General features: G+C 37.5%; 1 protein-coding gene across 8 annotated transcripts in view; it reads left to right on the forward strand.

The window, feature by feature from the left end:
- Window positions 1–14,116, forward strand: part of LRRC28 (leucine rich repeat containing 28) — a 187,465-nt gene that overhangs the window by 136,607 nt on the left and 36,742 nt on the right. For all 8 annotated transcript variants that reach the window (XR_016392020.1, XR_016392022.1, XR_016392023.1 and 5 more), the window contains one exon: window positions 2,705–2,807. Coding sequence is in view for 4 of the 8 variants with exons in the window: in XM_022598839.3 (XP_022454547.1) it covers window positions 2,705–2,807 (103 nt within the window). In the remaining 4 variants the exon portion in view is untranslated. The remainder of the gene's footprint in view (window positions 1–2,704; window positions 2,808–14,116) is intronic.

The following is a 14,116-nucleotide window of genomic DNA, read 5'->3' on the forward strand; positions in this document are numbered from 1 at the left end:
ATAAGACAACATGTTTTAAAACTTGGTGAAACTGTGGGAAAACCAATGCTCTCATACATTGATGAAGGGAATGCAAATTGGTGTAACTCCTCTGGAGGGAAATACCAAAGAACCTACACATCTACACATGTATTAACCTTTTGACCTAACAAGTCCACTCCTAGGAATCTATGATGAAGGTATACTTCCAACAATATAGTTGTATATGTATACATGAGTTAGTATACTTACATATGTTTTGTAGATCTTTCTACTTAGGGATCCTAGAAGCAATGTCATTCCCATAGTAATGAGCCACACCTAGCACTCAGATCTTGGTTTCTAAACACCATACCCTATTAAAAGGAATTAAGTCTCCTTGGAGAAGTAATTGATTTCAGGGCTATAGCAGGGAAAATACAAGCTGAGCTGGGACTGTCTTGTGGTGCCAGAAAGTATGATGATACTCAAAAAAGGATGAAAACTTGTTGAAAGAACATAAGGACCAATTTTAAGTGTTCCTAATTGCCAAAACTGAAACATTTTAACCACCACAATGAACAATAATGGTATTGGGTTTTTAGTCCTTACAATAAAATAAATATCCATGAATCCATACTGTTATAAAAATCAAATAAATAAATGGGGGAGAAGGGATGGCTCTTCCTTACAGAAGAATTCCAGTTAATAAATGTAGACAGAAAGATGGTAATCGAAAATCACCACTAAATGAATACCGTGTAATAATTGTTGCAAACAAGACCCATTGATGAATGCTAAAATTAATGGGCAAAACTTTGAGAAGGAACAGGATATTTACATAGTCTTGGGGCTGTAGTAATCTGAAGACTTGACCTGGGGCTTGGGGGAGCTGCTTCCAAGATGGTTTACTCACATGGCTGTTGGCTGGCAGTCTCATTTCCTCTGCTGGAGGGCCCTCATGACAAAGGAGTTGTCTTCCTGAACAAGTGATCCAAGGGAGAGAGCAAAGAGGAAGCCACAATGCCTTTTGTGACTTACTCTGAAATCACAAAATCACACAGCAGTTCTGCTTATTGTGTTTGTTAGATATATTAAAACCACCACACTGGGAAAGGGCATGTCTAGCTAGTAGGCCAGTAATTTTTTTTTCTCCCTAAGAGTTGCCACTTCCCAGTGCTTTTGTTGCCTGTTCCCAGTGCTGCCAATTTTGGTTCCTCTTTTTGTAACTTGCCCCAGTGCTATTCCTGGGCAAGAATACTGTGATAGGACTTGTAGTGGAAAAGAGGAGGTAATGTTCACCTTTTCCTACCCATTTCCATGGCAAACCCTTCCTTACCTCAATCTTATATTATCCCCCTCTCACTTAATGTAACAAATTATCCAGAACCCATCTGTGAAACAGAGACTTTATACAAGCCTCTTAATAGCTGTGATCATATTATATTACAGTTTCATTTTTCATGTCCGTCCTCAATATCATATTCATATCTGAATCCCCAAGGCCTACCATAGTGCCTAAAAGGTCCTTAATGGGTGAATGGGTTTTGTTTTGAAATGTAAATATGCTTAAGAACCACCTAATTTAGCTTTCTGGGCCTTTGTCTTTCCTAACTGTAGAAGGACAGGGGAAAAAGAGAGCTCCTTCAGCCTATTTCCTATTTTCACAAGCAGAATTATAGTTTGAAACTTTTCAGAGATTGAAAACTTTTCAAAGATTATGTTCTTACTTCAGGAGGCAGAGGGTTGGCAAGGCTACTGAAGATTCTGTTCTGTGCCTCTGTAACGATGAAGACAAATAGCTCTACCCTGTGAGTGATAGCAGTGGAAAGGAAAGCTGGTTGAACAATCTTGGGCACACAGTAGACAGGAAGGGATGACCTCAGCACTTGGAAGTGTCTCTGCTGCCTGTGATGGCCAGAGATCACCTTCAGTACTTTGTGCTTTGTTTCCTCACTGAATCCTCCTCCAGTCTTTGCTCCCCCCTTGTCCGGCTACTTCTGCGAAACTTCTGGATTCTCCCTCTTTCTGGCATACTTGTTCCTATTGCAGATTCTTCTCTTTGGGCTCCCTTTCTCACCTCTTCCCATTCCTGGTACAAACCAATTCCTGTCCCGGCTTCCTGGCCTGCAGGTCTTGTCCATCCGTCTGTACCTCACACCTCACTGAGGACTGGGATTTGGGGCTCCCTTTGCTTCTTCCTGCCCCTGCAGCCACGGGCAGTTCCATCCATTCTTAGATCCACCTGGCTCCTGAGGCCCAGCCCAGCCAGGGTCAGATTGATCCCTAGCCCTCCTTTACCCCTCCTCTCATCTTTCTGCCCAGGGGAGGTGAGACACAGTAGGCTGACCTGCCAACTTAGTTTGTGTAACACTTTTTCCTATGGAGAAAAATGAAACTAAATAAATGACCTATAACAAACTTAATAAATAAATAGAAATTGTTTATTAAAAGTCATAGAATTTTTATGTGGCAAGGAAATCTAATAATATTCCATTCCCAGTACTCATTTTACAGCTTAAATGCTCAAGGTTCAGGTGGGTTGAGTAATTTTTCAATAGTCATGTTTTCTGATGTAGAATCTCATATTACAGCTGACATAATTTCACACCTAGTTAAATCTGCAACACTTTTTTTCTTCCAGAGTAGAAATTTGAATTATTTTAATATTATGTATTAAATTTTATGTTTCACATTATATTGGTGTATATTTATAGGAATTATAGCACTTTTCTTTCTAATCCAGATTTAGGTCGATCTCGAGAACTACAATATGTGTACGTGGATAACAACATTCATCTGAAAGGCTTGCCGTCCTATCTGTACAACAAAGTCATCGGGTGCAGTGGGTAAGGCTGATTTCACGTTTTATACTATCACTCACCTCTTTTGCTACCTTTGTTTCTACTTCAATATTTAGTCCTGATAAAACTCAAACATAGATGTACTACTTTTGATAATCCTGTTCAGTTTTGTTTTGGGGCTTAATATATTAAACCAAATACCCTTAAAAGTCAAGAATATTGAGCAAGCAATTTAGAGTATTGTACTTCAAGTTTAGTTAGTAAGCTGTAAATTTGGTCAGTAAGTTGTTTGTTATTTTCCAGTCAAAAGAAAAATTAATCTATGCATACCATTATAAGCTCAATAGTATCAGTCACAGAAACTGGAGGAATCTGCATTAACATAAAAGCTTTTCTTTCTCTGCACTCCATTGCAGTGACAATTTTACTACATTAGTATCTAGGACTATACCAATTGAAAATATTTAGAGCTCAACATTTGAAATAGTCCCTCAATACAAATCATGATTCTAGCAACCAAAACGTATGTTTCAGTTAATAAGAAACGATAGGCTTTTATTTTCAGAGCAGCAATCATCTTTCATTCTCAGTTAGGCTTTTAGAAAGATGGCTTCAGCTTCTCCTTCTATAGCAGTGAGAAAGAACCAACCCTAAAGTGGTTCCCAGAGTGGCGTGGGCTTAACACCGGACAACTCAGCTGCCAGAAACTGCTTTTGACTGGCCTCACTTAAGCAGCCAAAGGATACTTGGAGCACCTTTGAGGGTACTTAGCCAGCATGTTGACTCTCTCCTTATAATTTCAAACATCCTGCATAACCTGGCTCATACTGTATGTAGTTCTGGCAAGGAAAGGGATGCCAATAAACTTGTGTGTAGCGACAGCCATTCCCCTGCTGGCATGGCTCCGAGGGATGGGCATTGAGCAGTGATTGCTCCAGAGAGGGTAATCCTAGTGGCCTTCCCCTAAGAAAAATTATACAGTTGTTATCTTGGGAGAGCCCTAGATGAATTCAGTGCCTGTATAGGCTGATGAAATACAAGCCCAGAGACATATTCCAGAACCTTCTATGAAGCATAGAAAATAGAATATGTAATGGAGTTTTTAGCTCATTGATTTTTCTACATCTGATCATGTGACAGCTACGATCCTACTCACTCATTAATCATAATGAGTTTGTAAAAGATCTATAATATAGCCTAATTTTTCCAAGTGGTGAATGAAATACCCTCAATCACCAAGATACACAGAATGATGCAAGTAGGCTCCAAAGCTGAAGGCAATTTTCTTGCACCAAAGCCTTCAGAGACTGCACTGAAATATGATTTAAATCTCTACCACAATTAAAGAATAGCTCTTACTTGAGGTAAAGAGCCTTCTTCTTTGGTGTTTAGACATGGATATTACTGACTGCCAGAAAGTTCTATTTGTGCAGAGTAGAGAGATAGTATATTTTATTTTATTTATTTCATTTTTGGCCGAGCCGTGCAGCTTGCAGGATCTTAGTTCCCTGACCAGGGATCGAACCTGGGCCCACGACAATGAAAGTACCAAGTCCCTACCACTAGACCACCAGGGAATTCCCTTTTTTTTTTTTGATATATTTTAATTGTTGACTTGGTATCTGGTAGCAGAGGTAGTGAATTTTATGAGAGTTCCAAATCTCTGAGAAAACAGTAAGGCAGAATATGCAAATTACTAGCAGATTGTCTACATTTTTTATTATTATTAGCATCTCCCTTTGGTAGTAGTAATAAGAAGATAAATAAAATTTTTAAAAAGATAGTTATCAAACAGTTTTCTAATATTAATAGATTTTGGAATGTTGGCAGTCCCACATACAAAGAAACAGTGATCCAAAAGGTATTTTTAATCTGTTGGTTTAACTCAGAATGCATTTCTTATAGAAGCGGTTCTGGTGGTTATACTCCTAGCCAGCTCATTAAAAGGTCATTTAACCCATTTTGCACCCCCAAATTATACTTACTTATAAAATATTTCTGTGGCAAAAATGTATTCAGAATTCTAATACATGTGACTATTGAAATCTTGGCAACAGAATTTAGGGGCTCCCCTTCTTTCATCTCTTTTATCTGTTGTATATGTACAAAGGGACTCTCCCATTCCAAGTCAAAGTGGGGGTGCTTTGGGAAAAGGAGGGGCAAGGTCTAGAACAGGGTTCTAAGGTAAATCTTATATAAAGAGCATAGGGTATTTGAGGCCTAGAAAGTGTACCTTTTGATTCTGAACAAGGATCTTGGTTCGGTTGTTTATTCAGTGCATATTTATTGAGCAACTACTCTGTCTGGTCACTGTCTAGACAATGGACATACAATGTAGGAGCCAAACAATTCAGTACCTGCCTTCCTGGACCTCATAATCTAGCTAGGGATCCAAGTGAACAGTCAATAATTAAACAAACTCAGTGCTAATTCTCTCCAAGGAGATGATACTTAAGCTGAGCATAGAAGGATCAGCACACTTGGTTCTCCACCACCATCACATGTTCTTTCTAGCCCAGAGGTAGGTCTGGAATAAAGAACACATCAGCTCCTGCTGTACTGTCCTTTCTCTGAAAGAATTGTATTACCCTTCTCTGATTAACAGTCTAAGAAAATTAGAGCAAAATGAATACAGCTTTAGGGACCTGTGGCATGATATAAAAATGTCTGACATATATATATATAATTCACATCTCAGAAGGAAAATAGAGAACCAGGTATAAGGCATATAAAAAGGTATAAAAATAGCTAATAACAAATGTTGCACAGTTTCAGGAAATCTCAGAAGTCTCACAAAATTATCTTTGATATTCATAGAAACGTGAATAAAGTTAGCTCCTCCTTATTCTATGTTCATTTATTTGTCAAGTAATTATTGAACTTTAGCAAGTCAGCACTGTGCTAATAATTGTAGAAAAGATAATTTAGATGTTTATCCTAATATATAAAAATAACTGTAATACAAGAAATAAATACCCTAAGAGAAAAGTAGAGTGGTGAAAATTTAGAGCAGGGGACTGCCTCTTTATGTCCTAGCTTTGAAGTCACACACTGCCATTTCTATTATATCCTATTGATTACACAGGTTAACCCTATTCATTGTGAGAGGGAACTTCCAGGAGGGGAGCAGCATGGGAGCCATCCTGGAGGATGGCTGTCACAGATTCCTTGCATTCATGCTCTTTGCTAGCCTCTTGGAAAAGTATAATTTTTATTTTATCTGGATTTTTCTTATTGTTACCACAGAAACAAATGTCTTCCATTCTTCTATATTTTACCTTGAAAGAGAAGTCCCTCCCATGTTAGAATTTTAAAAAGTGGTGATTGGCACATTTGCTTACTCAGGAGAACTTAATGGTAAAAGTGGCCCAATACCAGAGTTATTTTCTCAGTTGTCTGATTATGAGAAAAAGAAACCAAGACACTGCTTTGCTTTTTCTTATATAAATAAGCAATTATAGCTGGATTTGGGTACAAATTGGATAAATGATTTGGTTAAATGGTTTGTTAATATAACCACTCAAGGTAACAGAGTTGTCTTTATGAGAAATGCATTCAGAGTTCTGAGTTAAATCAGCATACTAGACAATATCCTTTGGATCACAGTCCATTTTTGTGTGGGGGCTGCCTACACACAAAAAACAAGCTGTACTAGATACTTGAACCACACCTCCGTGTGGCAGGCACAAAGCAGCCTAGCTACATATTAAAAAAAAACTGAGGTATGATTTGAGCTGTCACTCAAGTGACAGAGTTTGTTGTTTGATTCCAATGTAGTAATTAATTGCTTATTAAAACAAAAATAGTGACACTCCTTTTAAGTTTTAGAGGAATATAACAGAATCCAGAGTATTCACAATATAACTTTCAAAATGTCCAGGGTACAATCCAAAATTAAATAACATTTGAAGAATAAAGAAAATATGACCTAGTGTCACGGAAAGTAAAAACTTTACTTGATGAGCTTAACACAGAATGGTATAAGAGAGGAAAAGTCAGTGAACTTGGAGGTGGATCAATAGAAATGATTCAGTCTGAAGAACACACACACACACACATACACACAAAGACTGAAAGCAAGAATGAACATCAGCATCATCAGGGACCTGCCAAACAGTACAAAAAAGCCTGATATTTGTCATCCCAGCAGGAGAATAGAGAGAAAATGGGGTGGTAACAACAAAATTGTTTGAAGAAATATTGTCCAAAAATTTGCCAAATATGATGAAAGACATAAATTTACATTTTCAAGAAACTCAGTGAACTTAAGTAATATAGATTACAAAGAAAACTGTACCCAGTCAAAGCTGCTGAAAACCAAAGATAAAAAGAAAATCTTGAAAGCAGCCAGAGAAAAATGACAAACTACATACAAAGAAATAATTCAAAAGACCATTGCCTTCTCATCAGAAATTTTGAAGGCCAGAAAACAGTGGAATGATAATTTTAAAGTGCCAAAGAAAAACACCAGTCAACCTAGCAACCAGCAAAAAATACCTTTCAAGAATGAAAGTAAAATAAATGCATTCTCAGATGGAACAAAACTAAGCCTTAAAGAGGCTCTGCCAAGAGGATAGACGTTTTATCCAAACCAAGGCTTATTCTATCAGGGTGACATAATTTCTTTCCTTCTCCATATCTACTTTTTCCCTTTACTTTTCCTCTTATTTTAAGCTGAAAAAAAAAATTTTTTGCTAAAAAGGGTTAATCTGGTAGCAGTTCCCCCAATAATGAGCATGTGGATGACAGTGTATTTTCTGAAGTGTAAAAGACAGTTACTTGCGTTCTTTTGGTAAGGGAATTGAAACTAATTCTTTACTCTTAACACTTTGGTTCGTGGCATGGTTAAGTTTGAAAATGCATATGAATTAATTTGCTACATCACATACATGTTTTGGAGCATAATCTCCGTGGCAAAATGATGTTACCATTCATTTAGCTTGTTTAGGTTTAAATGCTGAATGGCAGCTCTGAAAACATTGAGTTGAAAGGGAATTGTGATAATTGTTATAAATTATTTATGTAACTAAGCCAAGGGTCCGGACATTTATAACAGACTTCAACTCATTTTAATAACTCACTTAAGGGTTCAGATGTACAATCTTTTTTGTAACCACCTCAGCATTTATTCTAAAGTAATAAAAACTATCGAGTTAGAAATCAAAGATGCCAAGGCTTAACAATTGCCAGCTACTAGTTATTTCATTTTATTGTGAACTGAGCGTATCATGGAGCTTCCATCCCTCTTTACTGACAGTTCATTTCATGATTACTTCTTACTGAGATGAGTGACACTAGCTTTCAAGACAGGTACCTTTCCAGCTTTCTCTCCCATTTGCTGTTCTCTTCCATGGACCTGAGAGTCTGGCCACTAGAACTGTTGTGTAACCCCATCTGCCCTGTGCATTCACAGAGCTGAATCCCTGTTCCCTTTCTCTGGAATATCATCATGTTAATCTTAGTTTTCAACAGTAGATACCTTCAGAGCAACATCTAGACTAGTGTTTGACCAAATATCTGGGTGCCGTGGCCTAGCCAAGTTAATACAAAAATTTAACCATCACACCATGTATATTATCCCCCAAAATCATTTATTATAATAATAAAGAGAAAGCACAGCTATAAACATTGCTTAAACTTTACTGTGTACCAGGCAGTGTACTCATTGATTTATCTGCATATTGCACATTATCCTCCCAGCAACCCTTGTGATAATCATCCTTATCTTAGAAATGAAGAAACCAGAGCTCAGAAAGATTGTCTCAGGTCACAAAGCTAGATGGCAGTAGAGTTATTATCTGCTTCATTGTCCACACTCTTAACCACTGCACTACATATACTGTCTCCCTCTTCTCCTTGGTCTAGAATCACCTCTATACGTTTGAGCCCCTCTACTAGCTTCTTGAGAACAGGGATGAAAAATACCTTTCTTGTTCCTGCATCATTTGTAGTGGGGTGGATATTTGGTATCTGATGAGGTCAAGGGAGGTTGGCTATGGCCAACAGAAAGATTACTAACTCATGTGAATTCCTGCCTTGTAGCCTGCATTCTCCATAGCTGCAACTCTTCTCCAGTGTTAACTAGAGAAGGCATTTAATAGAAGTATTGTAAAATGAATTTAATTAGCTGTTTACAGCCAGCGGTGAAGAGTAGGAACTTCTGCTAAAAGAATTGTCAAAGGGAAATTAGACCTTATATAAAATGAGGATCCACATACTTGTTAATGTGAGTCTTTTCAGCAGTTTGTCAGAAACCTAATCTTTCTAATTATTGGAGACAGAGGAAGCATTAGGAAAAGTCTGGCTTTCAGTTTTCTAAACCTTTATTTGTTATTGTTAAATTCTTTGGACAGTGTTCCTTATAGAGTTCATCAACACTTGTAAGGTTAAGAAGCAGCAGCTGTTAAGGCAATAGCAGTATGAAGTAATTATTCATGAATCGCTTGCTTGCTTTTTACCCTATATTTTTATTGTTCTATGATTTTGCCCAGGATTCTCATAACTAAAATATGGCTATAAAGTTTGGAAACAAATAATATGCTTTACCATGAGTATTAGGCTTCTCCATAGCAACAGAACCAATAGAGAGAGAGAGGGGTGTGTGTGTGTGTGTGTGTGTGTGTGTGTGTTGTGTAGGTGGGGGGGCTTGCACTGAGAGGAAGAGGGAGATTGATTTATTTTAAGGAATTGGCTCACATGATTGTGGGCACTGGCAAGTCTGAAATTCACAGAGCAGGCTAGAGACCGAGGGAAGAGCTGATGTGGTAGCTTGAGTCTAAAGACAGTCTGGAGGCAGAACTTTTCCTTGGGGGACCTCAGTCTTTTCCTCTTAAAGGCCTTCAACTGATTAGACAAGGCCCACTCAACATTATAGAGGGTAATCAGCTTTATTCAAAGTCTACTGTTTTAAATATTAATCTCATCTTAAAAATACCTTTACAGAAATATCTGGACTGGTGTTTGACCAAATATCTGGGTGCCCTGGCCTAGCCAAGTTGATACAAAAATTTAATCATCACACTATGTATTGCTGTATATCATCAAAAGAGTCACTTATTATGTGTTTGCCTGTGTTTCCAGACCTAGTGGCCATACTGCATAATAGCATATTGGATATGATCCTCTCATCTTAATTTTCTCCATATTAAGAAACAAATAGTAGTTATACAGTAAAATTTAAATGTATTTCCTCATCTTCACAAAATGCTTCATAAGGGTAATACCTTTCTAACCCACAGAAATACTCATGCAAAGTCACAATTGTGCTGCTACAGACTCTTCGTGTTTATGTGATCACATAGGGTCAACTGAGGTTTTGAAAGTAAGAGGGGTAAAGGCAAAGTAGCAAATCAAAGAAAAATATCATAGAAATGTTGACGCCAGTTGGCAGGCCACTGTGCAGCTGCTTTGCACTAGTGTATCCATACTAGCTGTTAAATTATTGACAGTATTGAAGTATTTCTACACAAGTTAATGAATAGCTATTGAACTAAAAGCCCCTGAGGTCCCCCACTGCTGTGTCTGCCTTTCCCCTAAGATCGCCCCATAATCCAGCAACTAAAAGGCTAATGACCAGCAGAACAGAGGGCTCTAGGACTGTGCTTTAGCACAGTGGTACTGTTTGTTTGGTTTTTGCTTGTTTTATTAAACTATAATTTACATACAGAAAAGTTCACCCTTTTTAGTGTATAGTACTGTGAATTTTGACAAATGCATACAGTTGTATAGCCACCACTATGATCAAGGTTTAGAACAGTTCATTCACCCCCAAAATGTCCCCCATGTCCCTTTAAAATGAACATTTTTTCTTCGGGAGACACCTCAGCCTCTGGAAACGGTTATGTTTTGTGTCCCTGTGTTTTACCTTTTCCAGAATGTCATATAAATGAAATGACACAGGCTACTGCAAACATTCATGTCTGGGGCTTTGTGTGAACATAATTTCATTCCACTTGGGTAATATCTAAGAATGCATTTGCTGGGCTATGTGGTCAGGATACGTTTAACTTTATTAAAAACTGCCAAAATGTTTTCCAACATGGCTGTGCTGTTTTGTATTTCATGAGAGTTCTTGTCAGTTTTTTCTTCTTTCAGACATTCTAATAAGTGGGTACTATCTCATGGTTTTAATTTGCATTTCTCTAATGACTGTTGATGTTGAACACATTTTCATATGCGTATTTGCCCTCCATGTACAGTTGACCCTTGAACAATGCGCGGGTTGGGGCGGACTCTTGGCACAGTCCAAAAACCACATATAGCTTATAGTCAGTCCTCTATATCCGGGGTTCCTCTGCATCTGCAATTCCACATTTGTGGATTCAACCAACCCTGGATCGTGTAGTATTGTAGTACTTATGATTGAAAAAAATCCATGTTTAAGTGGAACCACGCAGTTCAAACCCATGTTGTTCAAGGGTCAGCTGTATCTTGGGTGAAGCGTATTCCAGTCTTTTGCCCTTTTTTTAAAAACTGGATTGTTTGGGCTTTTTCTTACTGAGTTTTGAGAGTTCTTTATATATTCTGAATACATGTTTCTCATCAAATACGTGATTTGCAAATATTTTCTTCCAGTCTGTGGCTTGTCTGTCATTCTCTTAACAGATTTAACTAGCCTATATTGTGGTTCTTCATAGTTCACCACTGATAAACACACAACTCAAGATATATTTAATTTAATCCATAAATGAGACATTTTCCATTTGACAGATTACTATATTTTCCTAAATAACCATTTCCTTAAATGTTGCCATCCTGGTGGGTAACCAAATACAGATAATGTGATGCTCATATCTTTTTGGCACATCTGCTCCTGAGACAGACTGGACCCCCACGAACTACCCCAAAATTATTTCCTTTTTGGCACCATGTGGATGACTCAGTATTCTTTTCACCATTTCCTTTTTATCTTTTCTCTTTCAAATTTCTTTCCCTGTGTGTGAAGACTCAAAACAACCAATCTGTGTTTGGAACTGCTTAGGCAGCAATATAGAACTGCTAGATAGAAGAGAAAACTGATCACATTCGATGAGTTAACAACAGAACTTCCATAATACAGTTAGATAATGTGTGATTTAGAAACATCAAACGTTGTGACATATCATTGGTAAAAGATGATGTCAGGAGAGACTTTATAAAGGAATTAGATTTGGGGAAGAGTAAAATTTGTATCTGGAATGACAGGATATAGAAAATTCCAGGCCCAATTTGGCCTGTAGGCAAGAATAGCCATGGCTCATTGAATACAGTGTTGCTTGTGTTAAGGGGTATTATTCAGAATCCACAAGGAAATGGTAAGGCCACCAGCATCCATGGGATACCTTTCTGCTTAAGTTCTCTCCCTTTTGCATCAACTAAGGTAAGAGGGTCATTTCTTAAAATTTGACTAGAAAGCTTCCATACTTTGACCCTGCACATCAGTGTAAATATCATTAACTTACAAAAATACATTACTAACAATTTTGAAGCCCCTGTATGGTTCTCTCCCATGTATGCTCCTCCTTCTTCTCCAAGGTTAGCCATTACTCTGAATTTTGTATTTATCATTCATTTTCACTGAGTTATGATTTTAATATATGTAAATACATCCCCATATAGTGTATTGTCAAGTTTTATATCTTTTCTTTAACTTTGTGTAAATTGAATGATGCTGTATGTATTCCTCTATGGTGTACTTCTTTCACATAACCTTTTGTTTTTATTCTCCAACTTCTCCACTATTTTTCTGCTTCCCTTTAGAGAAAAACTCTTTGAAAGAGTTGTCTATACTCACTTTCTCCACTTCTTTCTATTCTCTCACACCAGTTAGGCTTTTATCCCCATTGCACCTATATAAAGTATATATATAATTTGAAAAGTTTTGATGTATATATGTATACACACACATACATACGTACCTCTGAAACCATCACTGCAATTAAGATAATAAACATATCCACCACCACCCAAAGTTTCCTCGTGCCCCTTGGTAATCCTTCCTTCCTTGTCTTCATCCTATCTCCAGGCAGCCCTGATCTGTGTTCTGTTAACTGTCAATAAATTTGTATGTTCTTGAGTTTTATATGAATAGAATCAAACAGTATATACTCTCTTTTTCTCTGTCTTCTTTCACTCAGCATAGGGATTTGGAGATTTATACATGACATAGTGTGGATCAACAGTTCGTTTTTTTATTGCTATGTAGAGTTCCATTGTATGGATATATCGCAGGTTGTTTCCATTCACTTGTTCATGGACATTTGTGTTGTTTCTAGTTTTTGGCTTTATTACAGATAAAACTGATGTGAACAAATGTAGACTGTCTTTTAAAGGTCCTAGACTTAAATTTCCTTGGATGAATACCTAGGAGTGGAGTGTCCGGATCATACAGTACATGTATATTTAATTTTTGGAAGAACTTCCAGACTTTACAAAAATAACTGTAACATTCTACATTCCCACCTGTAATATAAGAGATTATCAGTTCTTACATATTTTAAATTTTATTCTAGGTGTGTAGTGATTTTTCCATTACGTTGTTAAATTTCATTTCCCTAGTAAATAAGGGTGTGCATCTTTTTATGTTTTATTTGCCATCCATATATCTGCTTTGATATCGTGTCTAAGTCTCCCATTTTTTTTCCTTGGGTCTTTGTGTTCTTATTATTGAGTTCTGAAAATTCTCTATAGATTCTGGATAAAAGTCTTTTATCATATATATGCTTTGGAAGTATCTCCTCCCAGTCCATGGCTTACCTTTTCATTTTTTCACAGGGCCTTTTGGAGAGCAGACATTTTTTATTTTGATAAAGTCCAATTTATCAATTTGTTCCTTTATCGATCTTGCTTTTAGTGTAACCCAAATCACAAAGATTTTCTCCTATGCTGTCTTCTAGAATTTTTTTTTTTTTTTTGCGGTACGCGGGCCTTTCACTGTTGTGGCCTCTCCCGTTGCAGGGCACAGGCTCCAGACGCGCAGGCTCAGCAGCTACGGCTCACGGGCCCAGCCGCTCCGCGGCATGTGGGATCTTCCCGGACCAGGGCACGAACCCGTGTCCCCTGCATCGGCAGGCGGACTCTCAACCACTGCGCCACCTGGGAAGCCCTGTCTTCTAGAATTTTTAAGGAATTAAGTTTACATTTAGGTCTCTGATTCATTTTGAGTTAATTTTTGTGTATGGTATGAGGTATGGTTGAAGTTCCTTTTTTTACATATGGATATACCAGTTGTTCAAGCACCATTTGTTTAAAATACTATCCTTTCTCTACTGTATTTCCTTTGTATGTTAGTTGAAAATTAGTTGTCCATGTATGTGTGGGTCTATTTCTAGATACTCTGCTCCATTTATCTGTCTGTTTTGACACAAATACCGCAC

This window comes from Delphinapterus leucas, chromosome 2 (assembly GCF_059928025.1).
Source record: "Delphinapterus leucas isolate spDelLeu-1000000601 "Yukka" chromosome 2, BTC_Dleu_Yukka2, whole genome shotgun sequence".
NCBI lineage: Eukaryota > Metazoa > Chordata > Mammalia > Artiodactyla > Monodontidae > Delphinapterus > Delphinapterus leucas.